The 22,334-nt window shown below is 41.3% G+C and overlaps 1 protein-coding gene across 11 annotated transcripts in view; it reads right to left on the bottom strand.

The window, feature by feature from the left end:
* Nucleotides 1-22,334, bottom strand: part of RBM47 (RNA binding motif protein 47) — a 184,522-nt gene that overhangs the window by 10,343 nt on the left and 151,845 nt on the right. For 9 of the 11 annotated variants that reach the window (XM_073608541.1, XM_073608540.1, XM_073608544.1 and 6 more), the window contains 2 exons: nt 6,426-7,588; nt 92-298 (listed from right to left, as the gene is read on the bottom strand). In XM_073608541.1, coding sequence (XP_073464642.1) covers nt 92-298; nt 6,426-7,588 — 1,370 coding nt within the window. The remainder of the gene's footprint in view (nt 1-91; nt 299-6,425; nt 7,589-22,334) is intronic. The other 2 variants (XM_073608539.1, XM_073608548.1) reach the window with 2 other exon arrangements.

The following is a 22,334-nucleotide window of genomic DNA, read 5'->3' as shown; positions in this document are numbered from 1 at the left end:
ATTACTCAGCTTTTATAAACCTCCCACCAGTATATTGCCTCTGATAAAATGTAGTCACCAGTTAGGGTTGAGTTTAGAATTTCAGACTAACCTGTACCGGGCTTAAGAGCAACTGGATTGACCGCTGGTAATTCCAGGTTGGGTACAAGTTCAAAGCCTTTTTCTTGCAGTTTACCCTTCCCTTCATGATATCTGCTATAAATGCCGCGGCCGGCCGAATATCCCCCCAGGTACGTGCCCCTGGGACCAGGGGCTCTGTTGCCTGCTGCGCCTCGCCCTCTGCCTCTTATGCTGCCTGCTTGTAATATCAACACAATACAATCAGAAATCACAGAAGATCACCACTAAAGCCTTTATAAAGTACATAGTGGGAAATTCATTTGAACTTCCATTTTGGCACATGACATACCAATCAGCGCTGAGATTCAAACACATCTCTGACCTGAGTTAAACATAAGTAAAAATAATTTTCTTCTCCTCTTGTTGCTCACCTTTAGGCCACCTAGCCGCTGGCCATATGTTTTAATAATGGATTGACTAAAATAAATATTACAGGTCAATAACAAAGCTTTCTGGCACATCATTTCCAAAATGGAAGCACAAAATATGAGAAATGTTGTTTCAGTGTAAAGTTTCAAGGGAAACGTCAGCTAAAATACAAGTTATAGACTTTATCTGGAGGCACATGTTATGGGTAAATCTACTATGAATGGATCAGCTGAGTGAAGAGAGGTGAGTGCAGTCTACAATTAACTACCTCACACTGAAAAATCTTTGATATAATGTCATTATGTAATGTTCTAATGTTTAATTATTTCTCCATGCCATCTTGTTCAAACTGTTTGGTAGGTTGAAAAACTTTGCTTAAAATATTATCATTATTCAAGCTAGCCATTTATTTGCATTTTTATGGTATTCTTCTAATGATTAGACCCCTGAAGGGCCACATGTGGTTTGTTATTAATTGTGGACTTGCTTGGACATGACTGTTGTAAATCAAGGACAGTTCTTGAAGTGATTTGGGTCAAACTGATCATAACATAGAGGTTATATTTGGTGAAAATCACGTGTCAGCTATCAGGTAGATGAAGTTACTGTATATGCACCTTGTAAGGGCTCATGCACACTTCATAAAAGAAGCTCAAAGAAGTGGCTCCTACAGGCTTTTGAGCTCTTATTTTTTTTCTGCCTGGAAACACCCCTTCATGTTAGCCAATGTATCCATGCACACTATGGGGTTGATTTACTAAAGGCAAATCCACTTGGCACTACAAGTGCACTTGGAAATGCAGTCGCTTTAGATCTGAGTTGAAGATCTGAAATGAGGGGAAGCTCTGCTGATTTTATTATTCAATCACGTACAAGCAAAAATGCTGTTTTTTTTTTTTTTTTCCTTGCATATCCCCCTCAGATCTACAGCGACTGCACTTCCAAGTGCACTTGTAGTGCAAAGTGGATTTGCCTTTAGTAAATAACCCCCTATGGCTTTTTCAGGAGTTTACAAACATATGCTCTTACAGGCAGAACCCCCCCCCCCCCAACCAAAGTCACATTGTTGAGCTTTCAAGCAGAAAGATTCCTAAGTGAAAAAAACCCAAAAAGCTCAAAAAAGCTTGAAAACGCACACAAAAAAGGAAAAATGAGCTGAGGGGAGGGTTTGTGAAAAAAAAACACTTATGCTCAAAAAAGCCCAAAGAAGCTCAATAAAAACTTGCAAAAGAGCACAAAAAAGCACACGCTTCTTCAAGCTTTTGAGAAATAAAAGCTCAAATACCTGTAAAAGCAGATTTTTTTTTAAGCTGCAGTGTGCATGAGCCCTAAAAGTATGCCTGCCCCAACCCTCACACTTTCTGAGTTTCCCTAGTGCTCCTTCAATGGGATAGGTGGCCTCTTTGACAAAAAGAAGCTTTAAGAAGGAGGTAGAACCAGGTTTGGATTTTTACAATTCTACATCTGTTGATCTACTGATAGCTTTGACCCACCGTTTTCGTTTAACCTCTGCTTATTCATTTTTTTTTTCATTGTGAACTCCATTTGAATTGTTCAGGTGTAAATCGGGTTAACTTTAAAACTGTCCTCATTTCAAATATTATGGTGGAAGGTATGCCATTACCCTGCTGACACTTAGGGAATAATCGATAAAATAATCGGAAAATAAGCATCAGCATACAAACTGGCTATCTTGTATATGATATCATTTATAACTGAATACAAGGCATTTCTTCCACACAGAACTACCATTTCAGATTTATTACATTCTGTCATCAAGTGGCAATGAGTCCACTTATTCTTGTGTAAGTTAAAATGTGCGCTCAAGTTGAAGAAAATCTTGTATTTTAGCGATTGTGATTTATGACTAGTACAGAAGCGTGATGTAAAGGTACATGCTATGTACAACAAATCAGGGCATTTCTACTGAAATGTCAGCAGTAAAGCTGCCAGGTAGTCAGGTGACAAACATATGCTGGTATGAGATAAACGAAGTGCACTGTGACCAATAGCAGAATGGAATAATTAGAGTGACCTTGGGTGAGTTTTTTTATCTTTTGTCGTCACACATGATGAGGAGACCATGACATTTTGTACTATGCACTCTATGCAGCTTTTAAGCCACCTTAAGAGCAAAGCAAAATGTAAAATGCACTCCTGATACAAATTCACTGCTTATATAAAGAGAGTCTGTTCTAATTTCCAAAGAAATTAATAATAAATACACAGTCTGCCTTGATAGCTTTGTGGCCACTGGTATAGTTTACTAAAGTAGGGAGGCAAAGCCTTCCACAACAAGCTGTGAACAAGCTGGATTTATGATGACTCAAATTAATTTATCAAAATGCAACATACAGGACCATCAGATAACTCATTCTTTCCTTAAATTGCACTAAATGAGAAACAAAATGGCTGCCGTTGGGCAACAATGATAATTCCTTTTAACACTTTGCTGAAATAAGCTCATTGTCTCATAGAAGTGTTTCACTAAGGCTATTGTCTTTTTGTGTGCATGAATTTGGATGTTCCATTTAAGCTAACTTAAATGCCCGAATAAGAGTCAATACATCAAAAATGCAGCATGTAGAACATTTCTCCAATGCGCTACAATGTAATTTGTTGGTTTGAAGCTTTGTAAAATCCATCAAAAGGCAAAGCAATGGTTACATAGGTTCATTGTTGGTTTCAGCATTGGGTACGACAATGAATTTGTATGAGGTTTAACTTTCAAGCAATAAGACCAGAGAAGCCTTTTTACAAAGACCAAAGTAAATGCAAAGCAAACTAGATTCCTTTTCTGAAACATGACTTCTGACTGATTGTTATTAGCTACTGCTAAATTTTAAGTCTATTCTTTCTGCTTCAGTATTCTCAGTTTCAGATATCCTTATCTCTCTATCCTTCTCTCCACTGTACAACCTTCTCACTGAGCATGCTTTACCTTATGAATGTATGCCACAAAAAGTCACAAGTGCTTGTGGATCTCAGTTTCAAAAAACAGGGACAAAAAAAGGGACCATTGTGTGACAAATCTGCTCCATTTAAGCTAACTTTAGCCAATGGCAGAATGCGCTAATCGGAGTGTTCTGGCAGGAGGACTGTCCCCCTGTCAGAATACAACAAGCTCAGCGTGGGAGATCACTGGACTAACCTTGCATGGGTGTCAGGCCGGAGCTGTCAGGTTTTTTTCGTGCAACCCACTGGGTTGTACCTGGCTTCAGTCTTCTAATTAATTGTTTTTTATGCATAGGGCCCCATTGTGACTTCCTATTTGTTGCTCTAATAAAGAACTAAGAGCTAAATTCTATGTTTTTTGGGTTTGGCCCACCCGCTCTCGTTCTTCACTATGAGTCCATCACTATGATGGACGGTGGCTCTGGCTATCCACCAGATAATCTGTGTTCATACTTGCATTTTTAATCTAGCACAATAGGCCTGATGTGCAGGCATCAGGAGTATCCAGTGGTGGGAAAAGTGAATATATAGCTAAAACTTTAAGTTTTAGAGAGCGAAGGGTTAAGCCATCCATGGATGGTTCGATGGTCCCTGCTGAACAGGCCGAGATTTGAACCATGTATGGGCAGGCTGATTGTACCCAAGTCGATCCACAATGTTGTATTTTTAGGATGTGATTATTTCCTGCAGCTATAGCAACTAGCAATAACCACTGTGTTCTCGTGGCTCCCCACATCCCCCTGCCGGGAAAATACAATAGCTGATGGTGGAGGGATTCCCCTATTAACACTGACTGTGTTGATGGGGGTATCGCGAGTTGTGTCGATGGGGGAATCGCACCACCTATGGCCTGCCTTATAACCTCTGTAAAGTTTCCATTGCTCTTTGTGTCCTCACTATTACCTAGTGAGGACACAAAGAGCAATGGAAACTTTACAGATTCTCACTTTGTCCTGGTAACTATTATCACTGAGGCAGAAAGTGATAGAAATCCAAAATTTTAAAGTTATCTGCAGAACAGTATGTGAGGGTAATCTTCCAGTGGGAACATCTATTCCAATGACAACTGTGTAAAAGGGGAATTCCCCTCAGTTTATAGAGATTTCCTTTAATTTCCTGTTACATTTCCTGTACAGAAAGTAAGGAAAATTCTCACCAATGGGGCACAGACAGAAAAAAATAAAACAGGGCCTTTCATACTCTTTAAGACAAGTGGCATCAGAAGCTGCAGGCCAATATAAACAGGCAATAGGTACAGATACAATCAGAAATCTATAATGCCCTTTTAGTAGAGTAAATAATGATTCATTGTGTAGATCTAGTTTGGTCCTATACAAAGGTAATTTGTAAGCAGATTAGGTCACATAGTTTAGTACAAATGAGAATTGTCCCATGTATAATGAATGTTGGACCACAGAATGTGCAGGTCCTCTAAACAACACATGTTTTACTCATTTACATCATATATCCAGCTTGTTTACCAAGAGTAACAGGTTGCATCTAGCTATGTCCACCTTTTATTGACATCATAGAGCACTTCATAGGTAACTTAAGCCCTTGCTGTAAACTACAATGATGATGAAATGACTTATGGTAATTAAATGTGAGTATCATGTTATAATGTAAATCAATGTGCTTGCTAAAGAATATTCAAGGCTGTACAAACATTCTGGAGATTTATGTTCTTCTCTTAGATTTGAGATGATCCTTACAAATTTGCAGAAGGAAAGAGGGAAAGAATAGTTAAAGGATAACATTCTCTAGTAATATCAACATCCAGCACAAAGATACAGCAAAGAAGTATATTGCCCATGATGCTTAGCCATGTTCTGGAGAAACAGCCAGTACATGGCTCAAGCTGCACAAAGCAGAGGTGTGGAACATTTTTAAAATTCTTGTTCATCATTACAAGTGATGAGCAATTGAAGTTACAAGTCAAACTCAGCTGCCGAACTGTTTATGAGTCTATTTTAAAGGCACGAGTGGTCTGGGAAATTTCAGTTTTTGAAAGTGATTTTTTAAAGGAATTCTTTACTTTGAAAAATAGGATATCTGCCATTGCTGGCTTATTTGTCTGAAAATTCAACTCTATTGGCTTTCATGCTGATCCAATTGCAGTCACTGAAATGCAACTAATATGGCAATCAGAAGTTCTGACCTTACTCTGAGTTTGTTGGCTGCATATTTGCTACAGGTCGGTGATTTAGAAGTTCTGAAGACAGAAGGTCTTCAGAAATTTCTTTGCACAGGTTTCCTTTTGAGTCCCATCTCCTGTACTAACTAATCCCCACCTTCCTCATTATATGGCTGCCATAAGGAAGTTAGATTGTGGAGGAGTTTGATGTAAAGATCTTAGGTTCTCAATGGCAATTGAATGTGCCATTAAATTGCACAAGAAGAAGCAAATACAGACCAAGTACTACCTCCCTACACTCCTCCTACACATCAGTATGTGTATTTAAACAGTAGAGAGCTTATTTAAAAAGAACAATAATTTACAATGTGCACATTACAAAAAATGACAGCTTGAATCTCATTTGTTTTCCCCACTTACAAATAATTCTTCTAAATGAAACCCGGTGCAACTGTAAAATAACAGGAAAACCAGTTTTGATTTTCAGCACTGTTTGAATACATTATCTGGTGCATTACCAGATTGCTATATCTCCCAGTGGCTGAAATAGGAGAATCATCCAACTGACAAAAGACAAGCAAGGCTATGGAGAAATCACTGGCTATGGAGAGTTGCCAGAGCTTGGCACTCAAGCATAGAGTTCTCCTGACTTAGTTGTCTTAGCGACAAAGTGCATGAAGTTGTTGAAATTCATCCAGTACTAAAAATTCAGTTTCTGCTACGTATAGCCTTTTATCATGAGTTTAAAAAAAAAAAAAAAGAAAGGATCAAAAGGAAGTTACCTAATTTCTCAAATAATAACTTAAAAGTTAGATAAAGGTGAAACACTTTTGTTACATTTACCAACCTTTCACAAAGTAATCTCTGTTTGGACCAATCAAGGCATTGTATGGGTATCCATAATATGCTAATGTGTATGGATCACATGAGTAAACATAATTGGGCTGAGCAACTTCTGTGACTGTAGCCGTGGTGGGTGTTCCTTTAGCAGCTTTCTGGTATCGTGTGTACTGTTCCTTATCTACTGGTTTAGCCAATGTGACTTCTATGCAAGAGCCTTCTAGTTCAGTCCCATTAAGGTTCCTCATGGCCTCCACTGCATCATCTCGACTGGTAAAATGCACAAAGGCATAATCCCGTATTTTCTTAACCCGTTCCACACATCCAGGATTGTACTGGCCAAACACCTTTTTAATTGTATCCTCAGGTGTTTCAATCATAAGGTTCCGCACATAAAGGATTTTGACAGTTTCCATCACATCTTCATCAACATCAATTTCTGGTTCTGCCCAGTCAACAGCAATCTGATGACCCCATAGCTGGATTCTTCCAGGCATCAATTTCCTTCTGGCCATGGCAGCTGCTCGATGGCTTTCATATTCTACAAAGGCAAAGCCTCTATTTTTCATCTTATCAGCAGCACTAGCATAGACAATAACATCTAAAACTCCTTCAGTTACTTTAGAGATTTCTTCTAGAATTTCTTCTCTTTTCTTCATCTTTGGAATCCCCCCAATAAAAAGTCGACAGTTATCTACACTGCAACAAACACCTAAGAGCCTTCCAGGCCTGATTTCATAATTATTAAGTTCTCGGACTGCCCTCTTGGCTTCATGTTTCTGTGTGTACATGACAAAAGCATATCCCCGATTCTTTCCATCAAAGTCCATCATTAGGCGCATTTCATAGATACGACCTACACTTTCAAAGACTGGAACAAGCTCATCCTCATAGACGTCACGGGGTATTTTGCCAACGAAAACTTCACAGCCACGTGGGGGATGAAGCCCTTCCCACCCTGGTGGTGGACCTCCATATTTTCTTTGTCCATTTTCCTGAACCATCACGTACCCTGTACGTTCCATAAGTGAAATGAGAGCAGCCTCATTTGGTGCACCGACAACTCCCTCTGTGATCTTTGAGGTTGACATGTTAGAAGAATCGTTACTCATCATAGCAATAGAATCCTCTGCTGTCATTATGCCAAAGTCATGCAATACTTTCTGAAACCTTTTTAAAATAAAAACAAAGTATTAATAAAATCAAGGACACTGCTAAAGAATAAAAACACAGCTTTTGGTATAAATCATTTCTTGCTGCTAAACAGATTTCTGGAGAAAATTAGTCATATAAAAACTTGGCTAAAACAGAACTACAAGGAAAATATATATGAAGAAAGAGCAATACAGTGCAGAAACCAAGAGGCACTCCTTATCATGTAGCAGCTTGCACAATAGCAGACAGAAATCGTTTACATAATAGATTTTAACTTAAATCAGAAAACTTTTAAAATGAACTGCATTCATTACAAATATAGAATCTTTAAAGTTAAAGAATACAGTACATAAGTTAGTAAAAATATTCATGACTACACAAAAATAATAAGTTGAAGTGTTTGACATTTTAGTAATAATAAAAGTGTGTAATAGCAATAACCACTTCACATTATTAGCCATTACAGGATGTGCTAAGGTAATCTTAAAAGTGATTGTAAAGTCTTTTTTTTTATTATTATAAAAAAACAAACATGTTATACTTACCTGCTCCGTTGCAGTGGATTTGCACAGAGCAGCCCAGATCCTCCTCTTCTCGGGTCCCTCTTCTGTGCTCCTGGCCCCTCCCTCCTGTTGATTGCCCCCACAGTAAGCAGCTTGCTATGGGGGCACCAGAGCTGAGTCACAGCTTCGTGGGTCCATTCAGACTAGGAGCCCGAACCTGCCCCCCCTAAATGGCTAGCTGACTTTGACAGCAGCGGGAGCCAATGGCACCACTGCTGTGTCTCAGCCAATCAGAAGGAGAATCTTGGATGGCTAAGACACTCCTGGACATCGCTGGACAGAGAGGGACCTCAGGTAAGTATTAGGGGGGCTGCTGCACACAGAAGGCTTTTTATCTTAATGCACAGAATAATAAAAAACCTGTTTCCTTATATACATTTAATAATGTATATCATGACTGCCCCTTGGTTAGTAGGCCTTCTAAAAAAGAGTGACCAGTGTATTTAATTTACTCCAAATCAGTCATGGCTTTAATATACATTATATACTGATTATCTTATGCATTGATTGAGATATAAACAGGCCACATGTAAAAAATGACATTTTATTTTTATTTTTCTAAATGGCCAATTCAACTTTTGCTAAATCAGATGCTGCAAATAACATCACCATGCTACCCCTTGTAATACTATTTCACATTTTTGTGTCCCTGCCAAAAGTTATACGACGAGACCATACATGAGGGCCTATGGCTTGATATTGGCAGGTCCGCATTTTCCAAGAGAAATCGCCAAAATATCTTATCTACTTAAAGTGTATGTAAAGCCAAAGCATTTTTCTTTAAGTTGAGAAGGGTTAGAACCGGGTTTTCCCTGCTGGGGAGATTCATCCTTTGTATGTGTCCGAATGACCATTCTCACTGGGACAGAAAGTTCAAAAATTTGAGTTGCCACAGAAATAGAGGAGAAATCTTCCAATGGGGACACATGTTTTGGTGACAGCTACATAGTTACATAGTTAGTCAGGTTGAAAAAAGACACAAGTCCATCCAGTTCAACCATAAAAAAACAAAACAAAACAAAAAAAATATCGTACAATCCAATATACCCAATTCTATACCCACAGTTGATCCAGAGGAAGGCAAAAAACCCCAGCAGAGCATGCTCCAATTTGCTACAGCGGGGGAAAAAATTCCTTCCTGATCCCCAAGAGGCAATCGGATTTTCCCTGGATCAACTTTACCTATAAATGTTAGTACCCAGTTATATTATGTACAATTTAGGAAAGTATCCAGGCCTTTCTTAAAGCAATCTACTGAGCTGGCCAGAACCACCTCTGGCGGGAGCTAAGACTGTATTTCCCTTATTTTTTGCGTCTATGGGACAGGAAGTGTAGGTTTTTCTCCCAAAAGAGACACAGATGGCAAAAAGAAAACTTAATAGGGGTTTCAACTGTTCCACCCTATCCCAAAAAATTGGCTTTAGATATACCTGAATTCCAACGTAAAGGTTATCATCTCCATTACACCCAAGGCTTGTATCTCCCCCCTCTTTTTCCACCTCTCTCCAATACGAATATAATCAAATAATGCTGGTCTGATTTGAAAATAATCCAGAGCATTTACCTATTTTAGAATATAGTGAAAGTTTGTTATTTTGACAAACTTTCAATTGGCTTTACTGCTTGACTACACAATTACAGTACATCTGAATGAGCAGTGCTGTACTAGTAATGCTGCTTCACAGGACATTTTCAGGCTCCATGCACACCGGCTTAAAAAACGTTGCTTCTACAGGAGTTTTGTGTTCTGCCTGTAGAACCAGCCCAATGTTATCCTATCTGTCCATGCACATTAGGATGTTAAGAGGCATATTTTGAGTTTAACGTTTACAGGCAGAAAAAAAAAACCTTCTGGTTCGCGTTTCTGATTGGAGCTTGGAGGCAGAAAAAAAACGTAAAACTCTCCTAAACTTGTCTAAACTTTGTAAAAAAAAATGCTCTATATGAGCATTTTTTACTCCCAAGAAAACAGAAGTTTTTTTTAAGCCCAGATTGCATTGAGCCTTACACATTTCCTCGGTGTCTGTGGCTTTCATAATCAGAGTGTGTAAACCACATCTGAAATACAACCACTAGTGTTCAATTAAATATTTATGATCTCATAAATGCTAATGTGGGGTTCATAATGTACACTCCACTGCTGGAGGACAACAATTACATGCTGGTGCATTGCGGTAGCACACTGTAAACCACATGTTTTATCTTGCGTATGCAAATGCATACCAACACATGTACTACAGAGTGATGCATTGTGATGTAATGCATTTTCAATAGCACACCAATGCACTAACACACCCACTGCAACACACGTGCAGGGTAACTCACTACAGCACACAGATGTGAGCCATGTGTGTGTTGCAGTGCATTAAGTAAATGTGTTATGCACATGAATGGCCTTAATAATGCATCGCAGGTAAAATATTCAATAACACACATTCAAAATGTGCCCTAAGTTGGGAACTGTGGTGTTGAAAATAACATTCCATGTGCACAGGTGTCAATGGGCAGTAAGGTTACCTACACTCTCTTGTATCTTCTATACCTGATATGAGAACAACAATAAAAAAAGCTCCTGTGTCCTAATTTTGAGTTCTTTCTTGGTTATGCAACTTGCAAGTAGTCGTTTTCTTGGTGCCATGGAGTATATTCTTATCATGAAGTTCTCAAATTACTAAATTCCATTATGATATCTTTTTATACAGTAATGCAAACTTTACTGCAGAATAAGGGTTAGGTCTGAGCCTTTGAATTGCATGGTTCAGAAGTCATCACTGATTAGGTGAAGGACGTCACCATATTACACTGTGATTTGTATGCTTGCAGTGCTTTAGCAGACACAGTATTTAGATAAAGGTTGCCGTACAGAGTTTTTCTCAAGTTAAGCCCCTTCTCACCCACCAATAACTGGAAGTTCCTAGCCACAGTTCCTATTTTTTTTAATGCCTCCATTTATGACTATATGGGAGCCTCATAAACAGGGTTGATTCACAGGCTTGTTTTTCCTATAAGAATTAGGGTTAAATCCCATCAGTTTTTTTTTGCTGCCCATGTCCCATTGGAAATTCATTTTCACCTCCTGTCCTGGAGCTTTAACAAGACGTGATAGGAAAGCTCCTCAAAATGGAGAGATTTTCCCTCAAAACTGTTGTCACCAGAAAAGGTGTTCACAGTGGATGATTTCCCGTTACCTCTTGTCTTAGTGACTTCTGTAAAATTATAGATTGCCCATCATTTTTTGCTGTGCTGGGCCATTTTGTGTGCTGTGACGAGGGAGTGGGGGGGGGGGGGGGTGCAGGGCTGAGTCACTTGGTCTGTGTCAATAGATGCAGACTGGGCAACTTGGGAGCGAGTCTGCACGGGTGCCCCCAAAGTGGCTTTCCATAGGGGTACTCGCTGAAGAGGAGGTGCCTGGAGCACAGGAGGATCGGGGCTGCTCTGTGCAAAGCCATTGCACAGAGCTGGTAAGTATAACATGCTTGTTTTTTTAGTTTAAAAAAACACCAAAGGCTTAATGTCACTTTAACTTTCTGACTAAAGTTCCACTTTAATGTGGTCATGGTATTCACAGCCCAATTGTTGCCATGAAAAAAAAGGTTTTGAGGCTTTAGGTGAAAAGTTTCAGATATGTGTCTTAATGTAAAACCCTTGGTGATAAAAAAAAGGGAGCAATGACTTCTCACTAATGAAAAGTTAGAATGGGTAAGAAATAGTAGAAAGTACTTTATACCTACCGCAGTTTGTTTCTTTCTCCCCATTACAGAAAATGTAAAGGTTGGGATAAAGGTTTAAAGTTGGACTTAAGATAATTATAGACATAAGATAACAGCCACCTTGATCTGGCAATTTGTAGCCAACAAAGGGTAACAATCTCATGTCTATAAAGATAGTTGCCCACCAACCATCTACTCGAACAAATTATTGGTAATCTGACAGTTTAAAAACTTGTTTTGGGCCTACTGCTTCCCTGTAAGATTAGTGGCACCGGTAACAGCCTGCTCCCCCTCCCCTCATAATGGGTTGATGTCAGTCAGAGTTGATGGGGGAATCCATTGTGTTCTCCCAGTGGGGGGAGCTGTCCCCACTGGGAGAACACCGTGATTACTACTAGTGGTTATAATAGCCGCTAGCAATAATCACATTTCAAATCTGACAGGCTGGTTGTACCCAAGTTGGGTACATTCAGCTTGCTCATATATGGTTGGAATCTCGTCCGGTCCCTGCTGAACCAGCCGTGATTCGAACCGTCTATGGCCAGCTTAAGTGACTGTCAGACATAAGAGTTGAAAAAGGGCAGCTAGATAGAGCAGAGACATTCATTTGCTCTATCTTTCAGGGCTGGTTCAAATTATCGCATTTTTTTTGTGCACTACAACGTAGCATCAGAGCGCACTAAAAGCACATGAAAACCATTTGCTACTATTATCTATAAAGCACTTCACATCAGTGTGTTGTGTTAGATGTCAGTATGTTTCAATTTTGAAAAATCCTGCTTGTTGCATCTTTCATGTGTTTTGGTAAAAACATGCTACATTCTAGTCAATAGAAATGCATGGACAACATAAAAATGTAATGTGCAGTTTTTAAGTCGCATATCCATATCTGAAATCCAATAAACAAGAAGTGGCACCAATCAAATACAATGAAATGTTGAGTGAAAGCTGCCCCTTCAACAAGTGAAATAAAATCAACAAAAGGTCCTTGAGCGCTATAACTGTCAGCCGTCTATGTAGATATACGTATCCTGGAAAGTATAAATTGAGCTAAAGCCCAGTGCAGCCGCCAATCACTGGAAGAGGTGGATAACAGAACACATAAAACAATAAAGCAGCGCTCTATGGGTTCAGCATAAAAACTTTTCACAGTATATCTATAATGACAATTTGTTCTTATGATTGCCTTTGCAAATCTCTACTTTTTTTTATCATTGACAGTTGTTTTTAATTTTCTCAAGAGTGCATCAAATAAATTAATTTTACTTGGCTAAAGGTTTGCAAGTTTTTACGCTGGACCCATAGAGTGCTGCTTTTTTGATTTAAGTGAAATGAATTTTATTTATTTCGGGTACTTATATAGGGTCGTCAATTTACACAGCGCTTTACATATACATTGTACATTCACATCAGTCCCTACCCTCAAGGAGCTTACAATCTAAGGTCCCTAACTCACATTCATACATACTAGGGACAATTTAGATAGGATCCAGTTAACCTACCAGCATGTCTTTGGAGTGTGGGAGGAAACCAGAGTACCCGGAGGAAACCCGCACAGGGAGAGCATGCAAACTCCAGGCAGGTAGTGTCGTGGTTTGGATACGAACCAGTGACCCTTCTTACTGCTAGGTGAAAGTGCTATCCACTACACAACTGTGCCTAACAATTAATTATAACATATAAAAAGGTCGGTGCTAACTCTCATATGCTTATAACTGTGAATATAGTGCATATCATATAACCACACAAAAAATTAAATAAAATCATACAATAAACCGTCCTCATGTGGTGGAATAAACACACCAATACACCATATAGTGACAGGTACTCTTAATTAGCCAAGCTGTGCTCCACCTTCACTCATGTGAGAAGATTGCAGACTCACTAAATATATCAATGGAATACTTCATAATCTTAAGTCCTTTAGGGGGGGAAATCTTTATGTTCATAAGGCTATATGACTCTGTGTAAACAGAAATAAATCACATAGTGCACAATTTTATAAATATAGATCCAACACCAGTAGGAAATAGAAGTGTTCACTCATATATTAAGGTGCTCATCTACTACCACCAGCATGTACAGCAATCTTTAGCCAGAATAGAGACAAGGTGGGGGGGGGGGGGGGGGTTATTTACTAAAGACAAATCCACTTTACACTTACACTACAAGTGCACTTGGAAGTAAAGTCGCTGTAGATCTGAGGGGGACATGCAAGGAAAATAAAAAACAGCATTTTAGCTTACACATGGTTGGATGACAAAATCAGCCGAGCTTCCACTCATTTCAGATCTACCCCTTAGATTTAAAGCGACTGCACTTCCAAATGCACTTTCAAGTGCACTTGTAGTGCAAAGTGGATTTGTCTTTCATAAATAACCCCCAAAGTCGTTTATAGTTGTTTCTAGGCTGTTGAGTTTAGAAGCATTTTTTGTAAAGCAAAAAAATGCGTTCAGGACGGATGTTCAGAGGTATTTGAAAGGCCAAATGTCTGTAATAGCTTGTAAATGTGGTAACTCGCTTTTAGCTGCGTTTAGTTTACAGGCATTTTTCATTTTTGACAATTTTGAAAAGAAAGAAAAAAAAAGCTTCAAAACACAAACATCGCAAAACGGACGTTTTTAAATGTTGGTTACTATCTGCCAAGGTAAATCGTTATAAAATGTCCCGTGTACATTAAGCCTTAGTCAGAACCTTAACACAAACTCTCACCATGTCTCAGTGTGCGTTACACCCCAGCAAGATCCGGAACCAGCCGTACCGGAAATGACGTCAGCAAAGAAGAGTGCGCAGCCTCAATGCATTTCGTGATCAGGAAGCTTCCTGATGACGTGTTGGTCACAAAATGCATTGAGGCTGCGGGAGGAGCGTGATTGGCCAAGAGGAGAAGCGATCGTATTGGCCAGTGCTGGGGCGGGGAGGATGTACGGGGAGATCCGGAAGATGGCTACTATCATCTCTCTGCTCTGCCGCCCAGAGCGATCTCTGTGCTCTGTATCGCCACCCAGAGCACCTGAGTGTAGCAATTTTCCTGGCGTTTTTATTTGAGAGTTTTTGAGCATTTCTAGAAGTGTATTATAAGCGTTTTAGCTTCAGGCATTTTTGCACTAGGGGGAGGAGGGGGAGAGGAAATTAGGGGTGGAGAGCTGCTGGTTGAGCAGAAAACGTGCGACAAAATGCTCATAAAATGCTCAAATCAGGCGTTTCTATTGACGTCTATGGGGCCAAAAACGCTTGTAATCTGCCAAAATGAAACTCATGTACTTTTTTGAGCGACAGGGGTTTTGCTTCAGGCAACAGAACGCTCAAATGTGAACAGGGGCCTTTGAAATGAATGGGATTTGGCTTGTTGAGCGTATTAGAGCTACAAGCTTCAAGCAGAAAATCTCTCAGGTGTGAATGGGGCCTAATGCAACACACTTAGGCTTGGTTTACACCTATGCAGGTTGCAGTTGATGCATATTCCAGGTGCATTTTGTGTTTTTCAATACACGTTTTTGATCCAATAAAGCCTATGGAACCAAAAACACAATCTGCTGGTCCCTGGCCCTTTCCATAAAATGCACAGATGTGAACGTGGCCCATAGGAAATCATGTTAAATGAACTGTAGTGTGTTTCTGCAAAACTGAAAAAGCACAAAAAAAATGCATAGGTGTGAACCAGGCCTAAAAACACGTTCTACACTAGTGGTTCTCAACCTATCTAGTGCCATGACCCCTTGATAAAATGTCCCAAATTGTGGGGACCCCTAACAGTAAAATTATTTTCGTAGCGTGGGTTATCAGCAATCAAGGCAAGACAAGTAATTTGCACCCCTAACCCACAGACATTTAGCGCTCTGAGTCCCTTCCACTCGTACAATATTAAAACCCCTTATGGTACATTTTTCTCTTTGTTCTCCTTTCTTTCCCTTTTATCCCTATCCTAATTTCTTGTTTTTTTTTCTCCCATCCCTCTTTCTAGCTGTCTTTCTTGTTCTTTCTCTTATTCTTTCTCTCCCTTTTTCTTTGTTCCTCCCCCTCTTTTCCTCTCCCTTCCATGTATTCTCTATTTGTATTCCTTCTCTTACTCCTTGGTGGGGGAATGGGATCAGTGGCAGTGCTGGGGGGGAATGTTCTGATCAGCCAAATTAGGTGCTCTTGATGAAGGTCATCTGCTGATATGAGAATTTTAGTGGAGACTTTTAATGGGAACTATAATTACAGGTAGTGTTACTCACTGTGTCTCCACCACCCCCTCCCCCTTCACATTCAGCTGACCTCTAGTCTCTGCTTCCCACCCATGCCATGAATTGAATGGGCGGCTGCGAAGAGGCTGAATGGGTGGCCGCAGGCTCCAGGAACAGCCCAGCTGGGTGGCCACAAAAAGGCTGGGAGAGTGGTGCGGGCTACAGGAACTGCCCAGGATTTGGTGACCCCTGGTAAATTGTCATTCGACCCCTGAGGGGGTCCCGACCCCCCAGGCTGAGAACCACTGTTCTACACCTTGAGGAAAATGTATGTTTTCTAAGCTGATGGTGTGAATGGGCTCTTAGGCTCGATTCACATCTATGCATGTTGCTTTTGAGTGTTTCTGCAGTGCTTGTTGCTTGCCATGTTTTTGAACGTGCATTTTTGCTGCCTTTATTTTTTTTTTTTTTTTTTTTTTTACAGTTTTTTTTTTATACTGTATAAAAAAAAAAAAAAAAAAAAAAGAGAAAAGAAAACCGCAAAATGCAAAACGCGGTACTTGCGTTTTGAATGCGGGTCCATTGAATTCTATTACATGCAAAACGCTGCATTTTGCATGAAAAAAGTCCCCGTTCCTTTCCAAAAATGCAGAGGCACAAAAATGCATTGATGTGACCATGTTCCATAGGAACCCATGTTAAAAAATTCCCATGCATTTCTGCAAAATGCATCAAAAAACGCATTAGTGTGAATAGAGCCTTATGCCCCGTACACACGGTCGGACTTTGTTCGGACATTCCGACAACAAAATCCTAGGATTTTTTCAGACGGATGTTGGCTCAAACTTGTCTTGCATACACACGGTCACACAAAGTTGTCGGAAAATCCGATCGCTCTGAACGCGGTGACGTAAAACAGGTACGTCGGGACTATAAACGGGCAGTGGCCAATAGCTTTCATCTCTTTATTCATTCTGAGCATGCGTGGCACTTTGTGCGTCGGATTTGTGTACACACGATCGGAATTTCCAACAACGGATTTTGTTGTCGAAAAATTTTATAGCCTGCTCTCAAACTTTGTGTGTCGGAAAATCCGATGGAAAATGTGTGATGGAGCCTACACATGGTCGGAATTTCTGACAACAAGGTCCTATCACACATTTTCTGTCGGAAAATCCGACCGTGTGTACGGGGCATTAGAGTTAGGTAATTGTGCCCTGATATAAGGGATTGATCACTGCGAATTGGCTGGGAACAACAACTTGATTTTGTGGAATGATTTTGATGGTTATTTTAGGATAAGTCTGGTTGTGAAAAATATTTAGCAAAAAAATGAATTCCTTGCTTTTTTGAGTCTTGAAACCTAATTAAATGCTGATAACAACAACTTTCTATTCCTCCTTTTTTAGTTGTATGTTCTTGCCTGAAGACTATAACTGTATTTCTCTATGGTGTAAAGTCCGTTTTTCTTTTACCTGCACTATATTCTTCTTTGTTACCATATGTTCTGTTTAAGTGAGGCTCCACAATCTCCTTGATCTTGATTACTATACAGCAGGTTTGGATCACAGGCAGACTGTTGACAGACAGGTTCTACAAGCTTGAGGGCACAATTACTTTTTTCATTTGGTTATATGAAAAAGGTTGCCATGGTGAGTGCCACATCACCCAAGCCTCAGCTCAAAAGGAGGTGAGCTTCCAAAGTTAGTAAAACATAATTGCAGCTCTTGGTTTCAGCAGGAATAGAAAATGTGCCAACAGTTTCCACCAATCTAAAAATTTGTCATAACACGAATAAAGTCAGTGAACTGCAGCTGTAGGAAAGGCTTTTGGAAGTCCTGTTTTTTTGTTCTCTTTTAATAAATGAAGATCTAGTAGACTGACTTGTTTAGATGGAATTTAAAATGCTGGTGCTCATCAGACCTCCTCCTATAATGCCCTTGTGCCTTTGATTGACAGCGGCTCTCTGCCATGCTCTCACAGGTATGGCACAAGCTCTTGTACAGAAAACTGTGAGCTATAACCTCTGCATGGTCCATGGCTGGCAGCCCTCACCCCAAAAAAATACTGCAAGCCAACATATTTAGTTACAGATAGCAAAGTAGATAATATTTAACTTAAAGGGTCTGTTACACTGTAAATAGGAAGTATTGCATATTAATTAATATTACACATTTACATTTTCTAGGTGAAGCACTAGATCTCTTTTCACATGTTTACCAGGCTAACCTTAGCTGCTTTGCTAATAAAAAAAGCTTTTTGTTTACAGAACTAAAAATATCAAGCTCAAGTTGAACCTTGATATTAATAACCTGTAACTTTCTATGCTTGGTTAATCAATTTTTTTAGGTGATTATGATGCTTGGAATATCACTTTTTCATGCAGTGAATGTAACTTGCAAGTGATAATGTAACTTGATCTTTAGCAGGCCATAGATGGGGCATCAGGAGTAGCCAGTGGTGGGTAAAAGTGAATATATAGCTAAAACTTTATTTTTTTTAAGTTTTAGAGAGCGAAGGGTTAAGCCATCCATGGATGGTTCGATGGTCCCTGCTGAATCGGCCGAGATTCGAACTGTGTATGGGCAGGCTGAATGTACCCAAGTTGATCGATCGACTTGCACACAACCAGCCTGCTGGATTTTATATGCGATTATTGCAAGTAGCTGTTATAGCCGGTAGCAATAGTCACTGTCTTCTCTCGATCGGGATGGCTTCCACTGCTGGGAGAAAACAATGGCTCGACGGGAGGGATTCCCTTGTCAATACTGTCTGTGTTGATGGGGAAATTCGCTCTGTCTATGGCCAGCCTTGAAGTGTTACTAAACCCCGGACCCTGCATTCACTATACAGTATCTGATCTCCCACAGTACACGGAAATGCAATTGCTTTAGTAAATATAAACTGCTAAATACCTTTTCTCATCAGCAGTTAGAGCAGTCTTCTAACTTATATCAGTGTCCAGCAGAGCACTGGTTAAAGCTTGTAGGAGGAGTTTGCATTCTCCTCTGATTGCCCTATGAGGCTGCAGGACCCTGTCGCTCTGTCTGGACAGTGCTGATTGGCCCTGTGCTGATCACATGCACTTTGCCAAGTAAAAAAAAACTTGCAATACACACCAAACTGAGCATGTGCAGCTTGCCCCCAAGGCTCTGTTCTATCAGGAGATGGATTGGGGACTGTGGAAGAAGGGGAAGTTCAGAAAAGACTGGATCAAACAGCCTTTTTTTCACAATGCAGAGGATTAACCCCTTAGGTTCCACAGTGAGTATAACAAGCATACTTTACTGCATATACAGATTGATTTTACTGTTGTGGGTTTAGTATCATTTTAACCACTTAAGGACCGCCTAACGCCGATTTACGTCGGCAAGGCGGCACGGGCAGGCAAAATCACGTACATGTACGTGATTTGCCTCTCGCGGGTGGGGGGTCCGATCGGACCCCCCCCCGGTGCCCGAAGCGGTCCCGTTCTGTTCCCCGGCGATCCGAGATGAGGGGGAGGCCATCCGTTCGTGGCCCCCCCCTCGCGATCGCCGCCGGCCAATGGGAACACTCCTTTGCTGCTGTATGCTAAACAGCAGCAAAGGAAATGATGTCATCTCCCCTCGGCTCGGTATTCCGTTCCAGCGCCGAGGGGAGAAGACATCAATGTAAGTGCACAACACACTACACACACAGTAGAACATGCCAGGCATACAAAACACCCCGATCCCCCCCCCGATCGCCCCCCGATCCCCCCCCAATCACCCCCCCCCCCCGTCACAAACTGACACCAGCAGGTTTTTTTTTTTTTTTTTCTGATTACTGCATAGTGTCAGTTTGTGACAGTTACAGTGTTGGGACAGTGAGTATTACCCCCCTTTAGGTCTAGGATACCCCCCTAACCCCCCCTAATAAAGTTTTAACCCCTTGATCACCCCCCATCGCCAGTGTCGCTAAGCGATCATTTTTCTGATCGCTGTATTAGTGTCACTGGTGACGCTAGTTAGTGAGGTAAATATTTAGGTTCGCCGTCAGCGTTTTATAGTGACAGGGACCCCATATACTACCTAATAAATGTTTTAACCCCTTGATTGCCCCCTAGTTAACCCTTTCACCACTGATCACCGTATAACCGTTACGGGTGACGCTGGTTAGTTTGTTTATTTTTTATAGTGTCAGGGCACCCGCCGTTTATTACCGAATAAAGGTTTAGCCCCCTGATCGCCCGGCGGTGATATGCGTCGCCCCAGGCAGCGTCAGATTAGCGCCAGTACCGCTAACACCCACGCACGCAGCATGCGCCTCCCTTAGTGGTATAGTATCTGATCGGATCAATATCTGATCCGATCAGATCTATACTAGCATCCCCAGCAGTTTAGGGTTCCCAAAAACACAGTGTTAGCGGGATCAGCCCAGATACCCGCTAGCACCTGCGTTTTGCCCCTCCGCCCAGCCCACCCAAGTGCAGTATCGATCGATCACTGTCACTTACAAAACACTAAACGCATAACTGCAGCGTTCGCAGAGTCAGGCCTGATCCCTACGATCGCTAACAGTTTTTTTGGTAGCATTTTGGTGAACTGGCAAGCAAGCACCAGGCAGCGTCAGGTTAGCGCCAGTAGCGCTAACACCCACGCACGCACCGTACACCTCCCTTAGTGGTATAGTATCTGATCAGATCAATATCTGATCCGATCAGATCTATACTAGCGTCCCCAGCAGTTTAGGGTTCCCAAAAACGCAGTGTTAGCGGGATCAGCCCAGATACCTGCTAGCACCTGCGTTGTGCCCCTCCGCCCGGCCCAGCCCAGCCCACCCAAGTGCAGTATCGATCGATCACTGTCACTTACAAGGCACTAAACGCATAACTGCAGCGTTCGCAGAGTCAGGCCTGATCCCTGCGATCGCTAACAGTTTTTTTGGTAGCATTTTGGTGAACTAGCAAGCACCGGCCCCAGGCAGCGTCAGGTTAGCGCCAGTACCACTAACACCCACGCACGCAGCATACGCCTCCTTTAGTGGTATAGTATCTGAACGGATCAATATCTGATCCGATCAGATCTATACTAGCGTCCCCAGCAGTTTAGGGTTCCCAAAAACGCAGTGTTAGCGGGATCAGCCCAGATACCTGCTAGCACCTGCGTTTTGCCCCTCCGCCCGGCCCAGTCCAGCCCACCCAAGTGCAGTATCGATCGATCACTGACACTTACAAAACACTAAACGCATAACTGCAGCGTTCGCAGAGTCAGACCTGATCCCTGCGATCGCTAACAGTTTTTTTGGAAGCTTTTTATTGAACTGGCAAGCACCAGCGGCGTAGTACACCCCGGTCGTAGTCAAACCAGCGCTGCAGTAACACTTGGTGACGTGGCGAGTCCCATAAGTGCAGTTCAAGCTGGTGAGGTGGCAAGCACAAGTAGTGTCCCGCTGCCACCAAGAAGACAAACACAGGCCCGTCGTGCCCATAATGCCCTTCCTGCTGCATTCGCCAATCCTAATTGGGAACCCACCACTTCTGCAGCGCCCGTACTTCCCTCATTCACATCCCCAACCAAATGCAGTCGGCTGCATGAGAGGCATTTTCTTTATGTCCTCCCGAGTACCCCTACCCAACGAACCCCCCCAAAAAGATGTTGTGTCTGCAGCAAGCGCGAATATAGGCGTGACACCCGCTATTATTGTCCCTCCTGTCCTGACAATCCTGGTCTTTGCATTGGTGAATGTTTTGAACGCTACCATTCACTAGTTGAGTATTAGCGTAGGGTACAGCATTGCACAGACTAGGCACACTTTCACAGGGTCTCCCAAGATGCCATCGCATTTTGAGAGACCCGAACCTGGAACCGGTTACCGTTATAAAAGTTAGTTACAAAAAAAGTGTAAAAAAAAATATATATATATAAAATTAAAAAAAATAGTTGTCGTTTTATTGTTCTCTCTCTCTATTCTCTCTATTGTTCTGCTCTTTTTTTACTGTATTCTATTCTGCAGTGTTTTATTGTTATTGTTATTATGTTTTATCATGTTTGTTTTTCAGGTATGTAATTATTTATACTTTACTGTTTACTGTGCTTTATTGTTAACCATTTTTTTGTCTTCAGGTACGCCATTCACGACTTTGAGTGGTTATACCAGAATGATGCCTGCAGGTTTAGGTATCATCTTGGTATCATTCTTTTCAGCCAGCGGTCGGCTTTCATGTAAAAGCAATCCTAGCGGCTAATTAGCCTCTAGACTGCCTTTACAAGCCGTGGGAGGGAATGCCCCCCCCCCCACCGTCTTCCGTGTTTTTCTCTGGCTCTCCTGTCTCAACAGGGAACCTGAGAATGCAGCC

This window comes from Aquarana catesbeiana, linkage group LG01 (genome assembly GCF_042186555.1).
Source record: "Aquarana catesbeiana isolate 2022-GZ linkage group LG01, ASM4218655v1, whole genome shotgun sequence".
Lineage (NCBI taxonomy): Eukaryota > Metazoa > Chordata > Amphibia > Anura > Ranidae > Aquarana > Aquarana catesbeiana.
The sequence above is the reverse complement of the archived record's forward strand: the minus strand, read 5'-3'. Positions and strand labels throughout refer to the sequence as shown.